The 12689-nt window shown below is 45.8% G+C and overlaps 1 protein-coding gene across 1 annotated transcript; it reads left to right on the top strand.

Annotated features, from left to right (window-relative positions):
• The first annotated feature begins 471 nt into the window (after window positions 1-471).
• On the top strand, window positions 472-11949 carry LOC135248607 (ADP-ribosylation factor-binding protein GGA1-like). Its single transcript, XM_064323431.1, has 17 exons — window positions 472-611; window positions 1905-1989; window positions 2326-2401; window positions 2883-2981; window positions 3280-3403; window positions 4341-4441; window positions 4582-4662; window positions 4967-5104; window positions 5708-5789; window positions 5921-6031; window positions 6119-6271; window positions 6424-6497; window positions 8289-8467; window positions 8776-9011; window positions 9158-9327; window positions 9852-10031; window positions 11869-11949. The coding sequence occupies exons 1-17, from the start codon at window positions 569-571 to the stop codon at window positions 11947-11949; spliced, it is 2013 nt and encodes a 670-aa protein (XP_064179501.1). The 5' UTR covers window positions 472-568.
• The last annotated feature ends 740 nt before the right edge of the window (window positions 11950-12689 follow it).

The raw sequence follows: 12689 nt of genomic DNA, 5'->3' as shown, positions 1-12689 counted from the left end.
CAACATTCATTGACAAAGAAAATACATATTCATTTGCTGACACATAACACAGATCCATAACACCGTGATCTCAATTTATTGAACCAGTTTCCAGAATAGTAGTATTCCCTTTCTTGGCAAATGCCCTTGTCCAGCAGAGCAGGGTTATGTAATGAGAACTAGTAGATTGTTAGTAGACAAAACTAGTCGACAGTTAGGAAGCTTAACTACATGAATCAGTTGGTAGCATTATTTATATACTTTAATAATTTGACAGTTATTTAAAACAATGTGAGTAATAACACTTGGGTAATTCCAAACTAGTAGGTGAGTGGTCAATTTACAGAAAAGTGCTGATTAAGTCTTACAGTCTGACCAATGGTTTAAGGACCTTGTATTGTATTTGAATGGATCACCTTCTCGAATCCTTGACGAAAGGAAAGGGAGGACCCATTTTTCTTGCATCCGTTTTTATTTATCTTCATATTACAGCATATGAGTTATACGTCAGAAAACTGGGCCGCGCGAGAACTTCAGGCCTCCACATCGCGAGACTGGCGCAGCACTACCAGAGGAATCCCCCAGAAAGATGGCGGCGCCGCCAGAAGAGGAAAGCTTGGAGTCTCGCATCAGTGAGTCATGCGGAGTTATTGGACCTCCGCTGATACGTAGTAGGGTCGAGAACTCTGCAGAAAATAGATATGAAGCATGAGGTGGAAGTTTGTGAAGGAAGAGAAGTGTAGTACGAGGGTCGCAATTGGAATTAGTTGGGAACCTCAGGCAAAATGTTCGAAAAGTGAAATCTACAGGCAAGCTCTGTAGCACAAGAAGCCTCACAATGTCACAACAACGAATTCTGTCTTGTCATGCTGGCATAACGTAAGGTAGTTTTTTTAAAACGATGGGATATGCTAGTATTTACAGTTTGTTATGAGTCTGGTTCTTGGATGTGTCAGGTGCAAAATGAAGCGAACGTTAGCTAGTGAGCTCGATGTGTCAATATAGAAATTGGGGAGGAGTCACTTGTAAACAGAGTTAACATTAAACCTGCCAACAAGCTAGCTAGCTAACTGGCTAAATAAAACGGCGTAAATTGGAGATCGCACAGAGAAACTTTAGATCACAGTTAGCTATAGCCCGCAAGTTAGTGCGACCATCACATAACACCATCATTTGAATAACTGCAGACATGGCACCCTAATATGCAACCCCCTCTGCTTCAGGAAGCCGATTTTATAAATGGTTTGGTCTATGCGCGTGCTATCGCGTTTTAGCTCTGTCTACAATAGAGACTGTCGCAATGGTTGACATGTATCCTATGATAAGAATTAAGGGCGTGAAAATGATACAATGGAAATACTGGTTATGGGGCTTTTCTTGCTTCGAGTGGACAGCGGAAACGTCATGACGTGCAAACGTCAGTTCTGCGTTTACAGTTTATGTTTCAGCTAATATTGTGACATTAGCTAAGATGTATTTATTTATTTGTGTATTTCGCAGTCATAACCCTTAGTCATAATCAGGTATGCCATGCCAAGTTTTCGCTCCGTTGGTTTTAACAGTGGTGGCCGCTCTCCCATCCATGGACATCTTTCACCCAAGTATTGTACAGAATTACAGCAGCTGGATGGCTAGTACAATGTATTGTAATTTTGGTTCCAAGTCTAAAAAGTATTTACAGGCTAGGATGCGGCTTAACACTTCAGCCAGATGTTAAGAACATACAATACTGCCGCTGAATGAACGGTAAACATGTGTTCTCCAGGTCTATTTCTTGTACATGTTTTATTATGTGCAATATTTTGTCAATATTACTATATGTTGTGTATTAGATGTTTTGTTGCGGTGGTAATAACAGTGCTTATAGTAAGCCTAGGATTGTGTATAACCATAATGTCTGTCTGTCTGTCTGTCTGTCCGTACAGACAAAGCTACGAACCCTCTAAACAAAGACACAGACTGGGACAGCATCAGCGCCTTCTGTGATCAGCTCAACGATGAAGTGGAGGGGTGAGGAGAGTGGGGACTGAGGGAGGGGAAGCTGCTGGAACTGTGACTCTGTGGCTTTGTCACTCAAGTGTGTCTGTTATTTACATCAGAGACGTATCTACCTGTATGTCCCTGAAAAGAACAAAGCCTTTGCTTTCGAAAACAAATTGGGGTGTATGAAGGACTTGTTTATGGTTGTGCTCACATTTGAATGAGCCCTGTTTACTGTAGTGATGAATACCATCTCTCTCTGTTTGTGTGCCTTTTGTATGATCTTGTGTCCTAAGCATGCTTCAGCCTCAGGCTGTGGATAAGCTGGTCTCTGATTGTGTGTTGTTGTTGTTGTTGTTGTTAAAGTCCTCAGCTGGCCACCAGGCTTCTGGCTCACAAGATCCAGTCCCCTCAGGAGTGGGAGGCCATGCAAGCCCTGACGGTGAGGGGTGAGGGGTGAGGGGGGGGGGGGGGGCGGCAGGAGATTACAGAAGCTGTTATTTAACTGCTGTCCTGATGCCCAAGGCCTCTTACCTTTTACACATCATCCACCCACACAGGTGGAAGTCTTACTGAAGCAACTCGGGCAAAGCACTCTGCCAAAGGGTCTGACGTGGAGTCCCCCACAGGGGCAATTCATACATGCAACGTTATTAAATCCAAGTCGCTCAACAACAGCATCTGGATAGGTTAGGATTAAAGTGATGTGCGCTTACCTGTTATGCGATCGGTATGATCCGTGATGCATCTGTAGTGACAGCCTTGCATGCATATGTTCCTGTGATACACGCACAGAGGAAATGATTATTAGAATGACTGAAACATCCCCCAGCTTACCGTTTGAGTTGTCACACACAGTGTGTTGCTAACTTGTGATTGCGGAGTCTGTGGCGCGTTGCGCTCAGTGTCGTGTGTCGTACTAGGTGCTGGAGACCTGTATGAAGAACTGCGGGAAGAGGTTCCACAGTGAGGTGGGCAAGTTTCGCTTCCTCAACGAACTCATCAAGGTGGTGTCTCCCAAGGTACTGACCGGGCTGAGGCTCGCAGCTGTTCATTCACTGTGCATGCAGGATGGACTCCTCTGTCTTTATGTGTAGCATGTGTGTGTGTTTGTCTGGATTGAAATTTCTGTAGACTCATATTCACGTAAGCCTACATTCATGTTCCACATCTTTAAAACTGAGCAAGAATAATTGTGCAAATTTGTCTGCGTGTTTATGTGTGTGTGTGTTCCAGTCGTTGCGTAGGTAAATGCAAGTGCCCCAGTTACCCTGTAACTCAGTGTCAACCTGTGCGCTTCCCTCTCCTCCACTTCCTCAGTACCTGGGCTCCCGCGCCCCCGAGCAGGTGAAGAAGAAGGTGCTGGAGGTGATGTACAGCTGGACTGTGGGGTTGCCAGATGAGACCAAGATCGCGGATGCCTACCAAATGCTAAAAAAACAGGGTGAGCTCTCCTTCAATTGTAATGATGTGGTGACACACATAGTACTTCTAGTTATTGTGTTGCAATGCCTTTTGAGGGCAGCATTTCATGTGATTGATTCTATCAGGTGGATGATAGCTGTGATGATGAAAATAAGAAATCTAAGTAACACATAGTGCTGTCAAATTATTCATTTTAAAAATCAAATTAATCACAAGCTAGTGTGTGATTAATCACGATTAAGTACACGATCAAAAAGTATTAAGGTTTACCTTCAATAATTTGTAATTTGCCTCTATTCTGATTCACTACCTTGCTTTTTTTGGGGGGGGAAGGGCTGAGGCATATTGCTGAATGTTTGTGAAAGCAAAACATCTTTATTAATACATTCACTGGCAATAACAGCTCGATGTCAAGCCCTTCACTTCATATACTGGTGAACTTAAGTATTGGCCTGTTACTTCATGAATAGGATTGACCTTTTGACCTGTGACTCCAAAAGACCACAAAAAGAACAGATTGACCTGTAAAACCCATAACAGCACTATGGAAATCCAACCCATTCGCTGACCATCACGAACTGAAAGGCCGCTGTTTGGAAAGAAGTGGAAACCTATTAAATGTCATTTGTTTAAACGATGTGTTTCTTGGCAGCAATTTCAATAAGATATTTCTGAACTGAAAGCAAAACCTTTGGAAATATCTTTGGCATCTCATTCCACAGAACTTAAATTGCACTTAACCGGTTGCTGAGACAGACTAGCTTATTGACATTTAACCTTTCACACGGCAATTGAATTATGGGAGATTTGGTAAAAGGATAAATGCATTAATTTTTATTTATAATTACGCTAACACGTTAACTTTGGCAGCCATGGCAATAGAGAAGGGATACATTTGGGGATATTAAAAATATAGTTTCTGGTGTCAATGTTTTTTTTATTTTTTATTTTTCCAGGTATTGTTAAACATGACCCAATCCTTCCTGATGACAAGCCCCTCCCACCACCACCCCCGAGACCCAAAAACGCCATCTTTGAGGATGAAGAGAAGTCCAAGGTACAGAGGAGTGAACAGGAGGATGTTTCAGGGGTTTCGTATGGGTTCACCTTTCAGACGTTAGGCAGCGCGCGTTCCTCTTTCTCTGGTGACTCTGTTATTCCCCCTCTCTCTCTGTCTGCTATCCTCTGTTCCTCCAGATGCTCTCTCGCCTGTTAAACAGCTCTCACCCCGAAGATCTAAGGGCAGCCAACAAGCTCATCAAGGAGATGGTACAGGAGGTAAGCTGTACTGTTTGTGTACGGTGTGTGCGTGTGTGTGTACATGCTTGCATGTTTATATGTGTACACGTTGGCTTGTGTGCTCATTGGTTAATCCACTGACACATGATGCGTATTAGAAGTGTGAATCCTGCATTGGTTCAAATGTATATGCATGTCCAGTATTCCAGAAGATAGTCTCATACTGAGAGAATGAGATCGAGTCGGTGTACAGTATGTGTACAGCTCTGTTCTCTGTGCCGGTGAGAACTGAAGTCTCTCTCAGTGTGACTGCCATTCGCTGTCCCGCTCTGACCGCCCTTAGGACCAGAAGCGCATGGAGAAGGTATCGAAGCGAGTCAACGCCATACAGGAAGTGAAGGAGAGCGTGAGCCTGCTGACACAGCTGCTGGGAGACTACAGCAAGGAGACCGTCTCCCAGAGCAACGAGGAGCTCATTAAGGTCTGTGCTGATGGGTGCATGCGGCAGGACTGCCCCGGGTTTGCCTTGGCACGTTCATACTGAGCGTATTCACAGTATCAGCAAGTTCTTAATGCTTGTAATTACTATTTTGAATATGTTGTTTTCGCACACAATGTGTATTGTGGCACTCATAGTTTCTGTTTACTTGAACGAATGCATATCGATACTACCGCCTGGGCATACGTTGTCAGCTCTAGAGTTTCCACAGAATAGTACTTTCAATGCCACAACTTCCAGTAATCAGAAAATTGCGTATATATGTTTGGAGCAAAGATTGTTTGTCCAGAGTTTAAATGAACCTCTATCTGGGAACCTGACAGTGTTGTAAATCAACCATACACATGCACACAATTTAGTCATGAATATCCCACTTCTATTTCGAATGACTGCATTTGGAATATTGGTATATTCCCAATGTATTATGTCTTATTCAGATTTATGTATTTTGAATAACGGACTTCATGCAAAATCTGAGACTGCGCAGTAGTACAGCACAGAGTTCATACAGTTTTTTTTTTTAAGGTTTAAGTTTTCTATTAAGTAATCCTGTGTGTGTGTGGATGTGTTTGGATGTGTGTGCAGGACCTGTATCAGCGTTGTGAGAAGATGAGACCAACACTTTTCAGACTAGCCAGTGACACTGAGGACAACGACGAGGCCCTGGGTGAGAATGAGCTGCCATTCGCTGTCAAGTCCGGTCCGGTTTCAGTCACTGTGCATGAGAAGACCAGTATGGTGACGGCGATTGACCGTGAGCGAACGTGAGCTCATTACTGCGCCTCTGTCTCCTGGCAGCGGAGATCCTGCAGGCCAACGACAGCCTGACGCAGGTCATCAACCTGTACAGGCAGCAGGTGAAGGGCGAGGAGGTGAACGGGGACAGTGGAGCCACGCCCCAGCTCACGGGTGAGACAGCACCGCGACACACGCGGTCAACAAATGAGCACGGCAGCCCAGAACGGCTGGTGACACGGCTGGCTCCTCTCTGTTTAGGAAGCAGCACGGCCCTCCTGGACCTGACAGGATTGGACACCTCGCCCCTGGGTGCGACCTCTATCCCAGAATTCCCTGCTAAGGAGCACAGTCCACAGGCTGCCTCCCAGGAGGTGGGCATCAGCCTTCTGGATGATGAGCTCATGTCACTAGGTGAGGCTGGACAGGTACAGGTATACACACACACGCACATGCACATACACACACACATATACACACACACGCACACACACCAAACCTATTTCAGACTGTCCTCTGTTTGATGATAACTGTCTCCCCTCTGCCTCCTTCTGTCTTTCTCTCAGGTCTGAATGAAGTCACCCCAAACTCCATCTCGGCCTCCCAGTCCACAGAAAGTTCTGCCTGGAACGCTTTTCAGGTGAGAATCTAAGCTCCCACAGCCTCGCTCCTTTGTGCCTAGCCTTTGAGCCTAGCCTAGCGCTTCATTACATACTGAGAGCCTAGCCTAGTGCTTCACTTAATACTGAGAGCCTAGCCTAGCGCTTCATTACATACTGAGAGCCTAGCCTAGTGCTTCACTTAATACTGAGAGCCTAGCCTAGCGCTTCATTACATACTGAGAGCCTAGCCTAGTGCTTCACTTAATACTGAGAGCCTAGCCTAGCGCTTCATTACATACTGAGAGCCTAGCTTAGCGCTTCATGTAATACTGAGTGCCTAGCCTAGCACTTCATTACATACTGAGAGCCTAGCTTAGCGCTTCGTGTAATACTGAGAGCCTAGCCTAGTGTTTTATTACATACTGAGAGCATAGCCTAGCGCTTCACTTAATACTGAGAGCCTAGCCTAGCGCTTCATTACATACTGAGAGCCTAGCCTAGTGCTTCATTACGTACTGAGAGCTTAGCCTAGCGCTTCACTTAATACTGAGAGCCTAGCCTAGCGCTTCATTACATACTGAGAGCCTAGCCTAGTACTGCATTTAATACTGAGAGCCTAGCCTAGCGCTTCATTACATACTGAGAGCCTAGCCTAGTGCTTCATTACATACTGAGAGCCTAGCCTAGTGCTTCATTAAATACTGAGAGCCTAGCCTAGTGCTTCATTACATACTGAGAGCTTAGCCTAGCGCTTCATTACATACCAGTGTGCTGAGAGGATAGTTTTATACTGGATGCAAAGTGCCGGCACTCGTCACAGAAAAAAGACAAATTTGTTGTGGCTTACAAAAAAAAGGAAAAATAAACGTGTAGCATAAATAGGTTTGGACAACACCCTTTTACAATATATATTGAACCAGAAGGATGCTAACACTTTTCGGAGGACAGAGAACAAAGACAAAGTTAAAGGATAGTTTTATGTATTTGTCAGGATAGTTGGTAATACTAACAATGTGATTGTCTCTGGGACTTCTTGTTCCATTGTTATTTACTGTAAGCATGCAACATTGTCATTGTCTGTGGTAACTGCTGATATTATAAATCTATTTAATGCACTTGAGTTTTTGTCCTGTATAAGGGTGTGTGATTAGTGAAAGGAACGCAAAGATATGCACACAAGAGCACAAACCCTGTAAGGGTTGAAATCTATGCTGTGGCTGCATGTTGTGTGTTGTTTTGATGTGGCTTGTGTAGTTATGGTTGAGGGTGGGGATTTGGTGCCCTGCATGAGCTGCAGAACTGAGTCTATTCCCCTCCCGGGTGCCATCTGCAGCTCCAGCAATCTCGAGTTAATGAAAGAAAATACATCCTGACTTGCAGAAAGTGGTCATTTTTCAGCAGGGGCAGGTCTCTAATCACTTAAACGTACGAGCCGTGCTGTGGACGTGCTTTTTCTGAAGGTGTAAGTATAGTCTGTCCACGGGAGCAGTTCTCTGCTGGAAAAAAAACGTCACATTTTTGGGTCCCGTCAGCATTTTCCCCTCTGAGTTATTTCTGAAGTTTGAGGCTGCAGGTAGAGCTAGACGTGTAATCACGCTGAGCAGGAGACGAGGTGTTGGAGCGTGTCCAGTGCTTAGGGATCGGTGTGTGTGTGTGTGTGTGTGCGCGTGTGTGCGCGTGCGTGCGTGTACTTGGAGGAACCCCACTGTGTAACACAGCAAATTATAGGTCAACAGGCTGTTGCTTTAGATTTATGCGTGAGCCTTGTGTTCTGTTTCACGTGCCCGTGCTCTTGCCCGTGCCTGTGCCCGTACCCGTACCCGTGCCAGTCCTCAGAGAGCGTGGACACGGACATCCCGGCAGCGGTGCTGAAGCCCTCAGTGACCACGCCCACGCAGGCTCCGCCCAGCGGCGCCCCGCCTGCCAACAAGGCCTTGGAGGAGCTGGATCAGCTGGGGAAAACACTAATGCAGCAGTCCCTACCCCCAGAGAGTCTGCAGGTCAAATGGTAACTGGGCTGCTACTGATACTACATTACCCATGTACCACACAGCTACACATGCCCGCCACCACCCTGCAATCTCGCCGCATGATTTGTTATAATCATAGAGTGCCCCTGTATGTGTTTACTGTGACTGTGTGACAGAGGAGTGGCCTTGTGTGTAGGCCAATGAGGTGTAACTTTAGCCTGCTCTGGGGGCAACAGGTTGTAATGTGAACGGTCAAACCTGTTGGAAGTGTAACTACTACACATGTACTTTTGAAGTGCAGGCCAGCAGTACACAGTATTCACACTCCTGTGTGTTCGCCTGTCAGGTCCAAACAGGAGCCTCAGTCCAAGCCTACGCTGCGGGACCTCCAGCACAAATCCAACCCCAATAGCAGCCCGAGTCCGAACCCCGTCCCGGCCTTCTCCGTCGAGCCTCCGGGGCCTCTCCTAAACGCCCAGCCCAGCCTGGGGGCCCCCGCACTGGGGCTGTCCCCTGCTCCCACTCCCCTCTCAGAAATCACACTGACTGACGTGAATGTGCCCCTGGAGTCCATCAAGCCGAGTAAGTGTGCAGGGTTTTTCTCTTGGCGAGTGTGAGTTTTTACGGTTTTTACAGTGGATGTGGAACTACCGTGCAGCGACTGAGTCTCTTCTGTCTCTGTCTCTCTCTCTCTCTCCCCCTCTCCCCCTCCCCATCCCCCCTCCCAGGCAGTCTGTTGCCGGTGACGGTGTTGGACAGGCACAGTTTGCGGGTGCTGTTCCACTTCGCGCGGGACTGCCCCCCCTCTCGTCCTGACGTGCTGGTGGTGGTCATCTCCATGCTCTCTTCCGCCCCCATCCCCGTCACCAACATCCGCTTCCAGGCAGCCGTTCCCAAGGTAACACATTCCTTTTTTTCTTTTCCCACCTTTCTTTCTCTTCTGGCATATATACTGTATCTGCATCTACAGTCCAGCGCCCCCCTGTGGCTGAGTGTGTAAAGGCACCCAAGTTTTTTTGTTATAGCCCAGCACTCGGACACCTTATTTAACTAATTAATCATGGTCTTCAATCAACACCTTGATAAGTACAATCAAGTGTCTTAGTGCTGGGCTAAAACAAAAACCTGCACCTGTGTAGGCTGTTTTCGGATAAGATTGGACATCGCTGGCTTAGTCATTGCAGTCATCTGGTCTGTGCCACTAGACAACTAGCCACTAGGAAGACTGCAGTGGTTTGATTTCTGTGTGGGGCACTGACGTGCAGCACAAACTTGTTAGGAACTATTTTTCATTTTAAATTGTGGAGAATGAGATGTGGAACTCTGGGATGTTCCTCTGTGCTTTTGATGTGAGCTGCACAGTGTGTTGAAGAGTGAGGTTCTCTGGAATACATTTGGTTGCTGAGGCCGTTCTCTCTGCAGGTGATGAAGGTGAAGCTGCAGCCCCCCTCAGGGACGGAGCTGCCAGCCTTCAACCCCATCCTGCCCCCCGCTGCTATCACTCAGGTCCTGCTGCTGGCCAACCCCCACAAGGTACTGCACACGCACGCACACACACACACGCACACACACACACACGCGCACAGCACACACGTCCCACAAGTACTGACACACACACCACACCACACACCACACACACAAGGTACTGCCACACAGACACGCCCCCACAGGTACTGCACACACCACAACACAGGACTGCACAGCACGTCCCACGACTGCACACACACACAAACACAAGGTACTGCACACGCACGCACGTCCCCACAAGATACTGCACACACACACACACACACACACAAGGTACTGCACACACACGCACACACGTCCCCACAAGGTACTGCATACACACACGCGCCTCCACTAGGTACTGCACACACACACGTCCCCACAAGGTACTGCACACACACACACACAGACTGCACACACGGCTCTCACAACCACACACACCCCACAAGGTACCGCACATACACACACACAATTTCGAACAAGTACTCCACACACACACACAAATACTATTACAACACACATTTTTATGCAGTATTTGCTCACTGAACTGCAAAATTATTAGAATAGAAAGCTTTTTATGCCTAGTCCTTTTCAAATTACTGGAAAAGTCGCATAGAAGCTTACTTATTGGCTAGAAGCCTTGATCATCTTAGTGAGTCGGTACGAACAGTCCCCTTCCGATCCTGGGTGAAAACCTTATGAACATGGACCACTTCCCCCTCCAGAACTGGCTTTAGTAATGACCAACTTCCTCCCTGCCCTGTTTCTACATCCCCTTCTGTACCAGCCCAACTGTTTCAATTCAATTTTTTTTTTTTTTTTAATCATTCCAATAGTTTTTGAGTTATAAAATCAAACGCATTCACCTGTGTTCCCTGAAATATACTGTATTTTAATGAACTGTAAATTGCAAATTAAAACATTTCACTGACTTCTGGGAGCACGGCAAGCCTTTTACATTGAAACGGAGTATACTGCATACTATACTGTCATTCATACTAGTATAGTACAACGTATTGTGTTGGTGTCTCTTTTTATTATCAGTGAAGGACAGATAATTTGGCAAATGAATGTTTCATGATTATGATTTAGGTAGCAGTGGTGTGGTCCAATTGGCACAATGGGCGACTGGGAGTCTAACCTATGACATAAAGTTATTTTTTTACCTGGAGATTAACAGTAAAATGCCCATTACATCTTCAAAGGGAGCACCATGTACGTCTTCTGAAGCCCAAGTGAATGTTTCCATTTATGTAATGAAACATTTTCCCCGTCAGTTTAATAATGCAGCCATTTTGCCTTCAGTAAGCTGTCTAAATGCACGTCTGATACCTTGATACCTTACCTATCAAACCTTCGCCCCGCTCCGCCCTCTTTAGGTTTTGTTGTGATGGAACAGTCTCCACCCACCTTTCGCCCTTTTGTTTTGCACAGAGAACAATCCCCCACCTCCCTTCCCTTCGTCTGTGAACTCTGTGATACCAACTGCAGTTATCATGCGCAATGGGAAAAAACACTTTCAGTGCTTCATCCACAAATTGTCCATTGAAGTCTTGTTTAATCTGCCGTATGTGCCTATTCTGAAGCTAGATTTTGTTACACCCCCATCTTTTCTGTATATATATTTTTGGGTCATTAAATTTATATCCTGTTTGGGAGTTTTCAGTATGGCAGTTTGTCAAAGTCCAGTTGAAGTACTGTTCCTTTTTAGAATAGTTGTGTGTCGTGGGCACCTTTGATCAGGAAAGAGCAAGTAAATCCTGCTACATGCAGGACATTTTGTTTGTACATGACTGCTTCACAGAAAGATTTATTTATTTTTTCCTTATGGGTGGGTGGTTCCCAGTCAGATTTAGCTTCTTCTTTTTCTTTTTTACTTTATTGCTTTCGCTTTATCGCAGATGTTCTGGGCAGAGTTCTTCCTTTTGCCCAGAACTTGGTTGCCGTGGGAGATCCACCCTGGCAGCCAGGGATAAACATTCACTCTCCGGCACACGTGGCTCCAGAGGTGTGAAGCCAGTGTTATCTGATCAGCATGTTTAGCCAGGACCCAGCTGGCCCCGCCCACATGGAGAACCCTCCACCTCCTTACAGACCCCGCCCCCAGCTCTGACTCTGTAAATACTGTCAGCATTGCAATTATGTACATACGCCAAAACAAATGTGCAGAGGACTGGCAAACATGCAGTGCAAATATGTATTTAAGGGGAAATAAAGCTATTCTTTCTCTTGGGGTTTAAAAAATGGTCAGTGTGTGTCTATTGAATGTGAAACAGGGAACTTAAGTGTTCTTGGTCAACAACACCAGTGTTTTTCATTAGAGTATTATAATGGTTGACTGTACTGAACCAGTCACTGAACAGGAGAGTGAGGACAACTGATAATAGATTTGTATATTAATCTATTAAATAAAACATCTTCTGGCATTTAGAATAAAGAAAGAGAATCCACAAATTTGAGTTAATTGTAAAAAAAAAAAAAAAAAGAAACACCACTTTTTTCAGAAAGAATCAAATCTTTATTCAAATCCTGAAAAACAAACTCACAGTATAAAAAGTCAACATGACAACTGCTACACAAAGCTCATCTATGTGGATCATTTTCGCTGCTGTAAATGCACAACCCCCTCGGGGGTCTGGGGAGGGGGAGGGGGAGGGGATGAATGAATCGCCAGCTCGTTTTATTACTACACCTACACGGTCGCACCTCCCGCACTAACACGCGTAAGGCTGGCCCGAAACCACATGCAAAAGG

The sequence above is a fragment of the Anguilla rostrata genome, chromosome 2 (genome assembly GCF_018555375.3).
Source record: "Anguilla rostrata isolate EN2019 chromosome 2, ASM1855537v3, whole genome shotgun sequence".
NCBI classification, from domain to species: domain Eukaryota; kingdom Metazoa; phylum Chordata; class Actinopteri; order Anguilliformes; family Anguillidae; genus Anguilla; species Anguilla rostrata.
The sequence above is the reverse complement of the archived record's forward strand: the minus strand, read 5'-3'. Positions and strand labels throughout refer to the sequence as shown.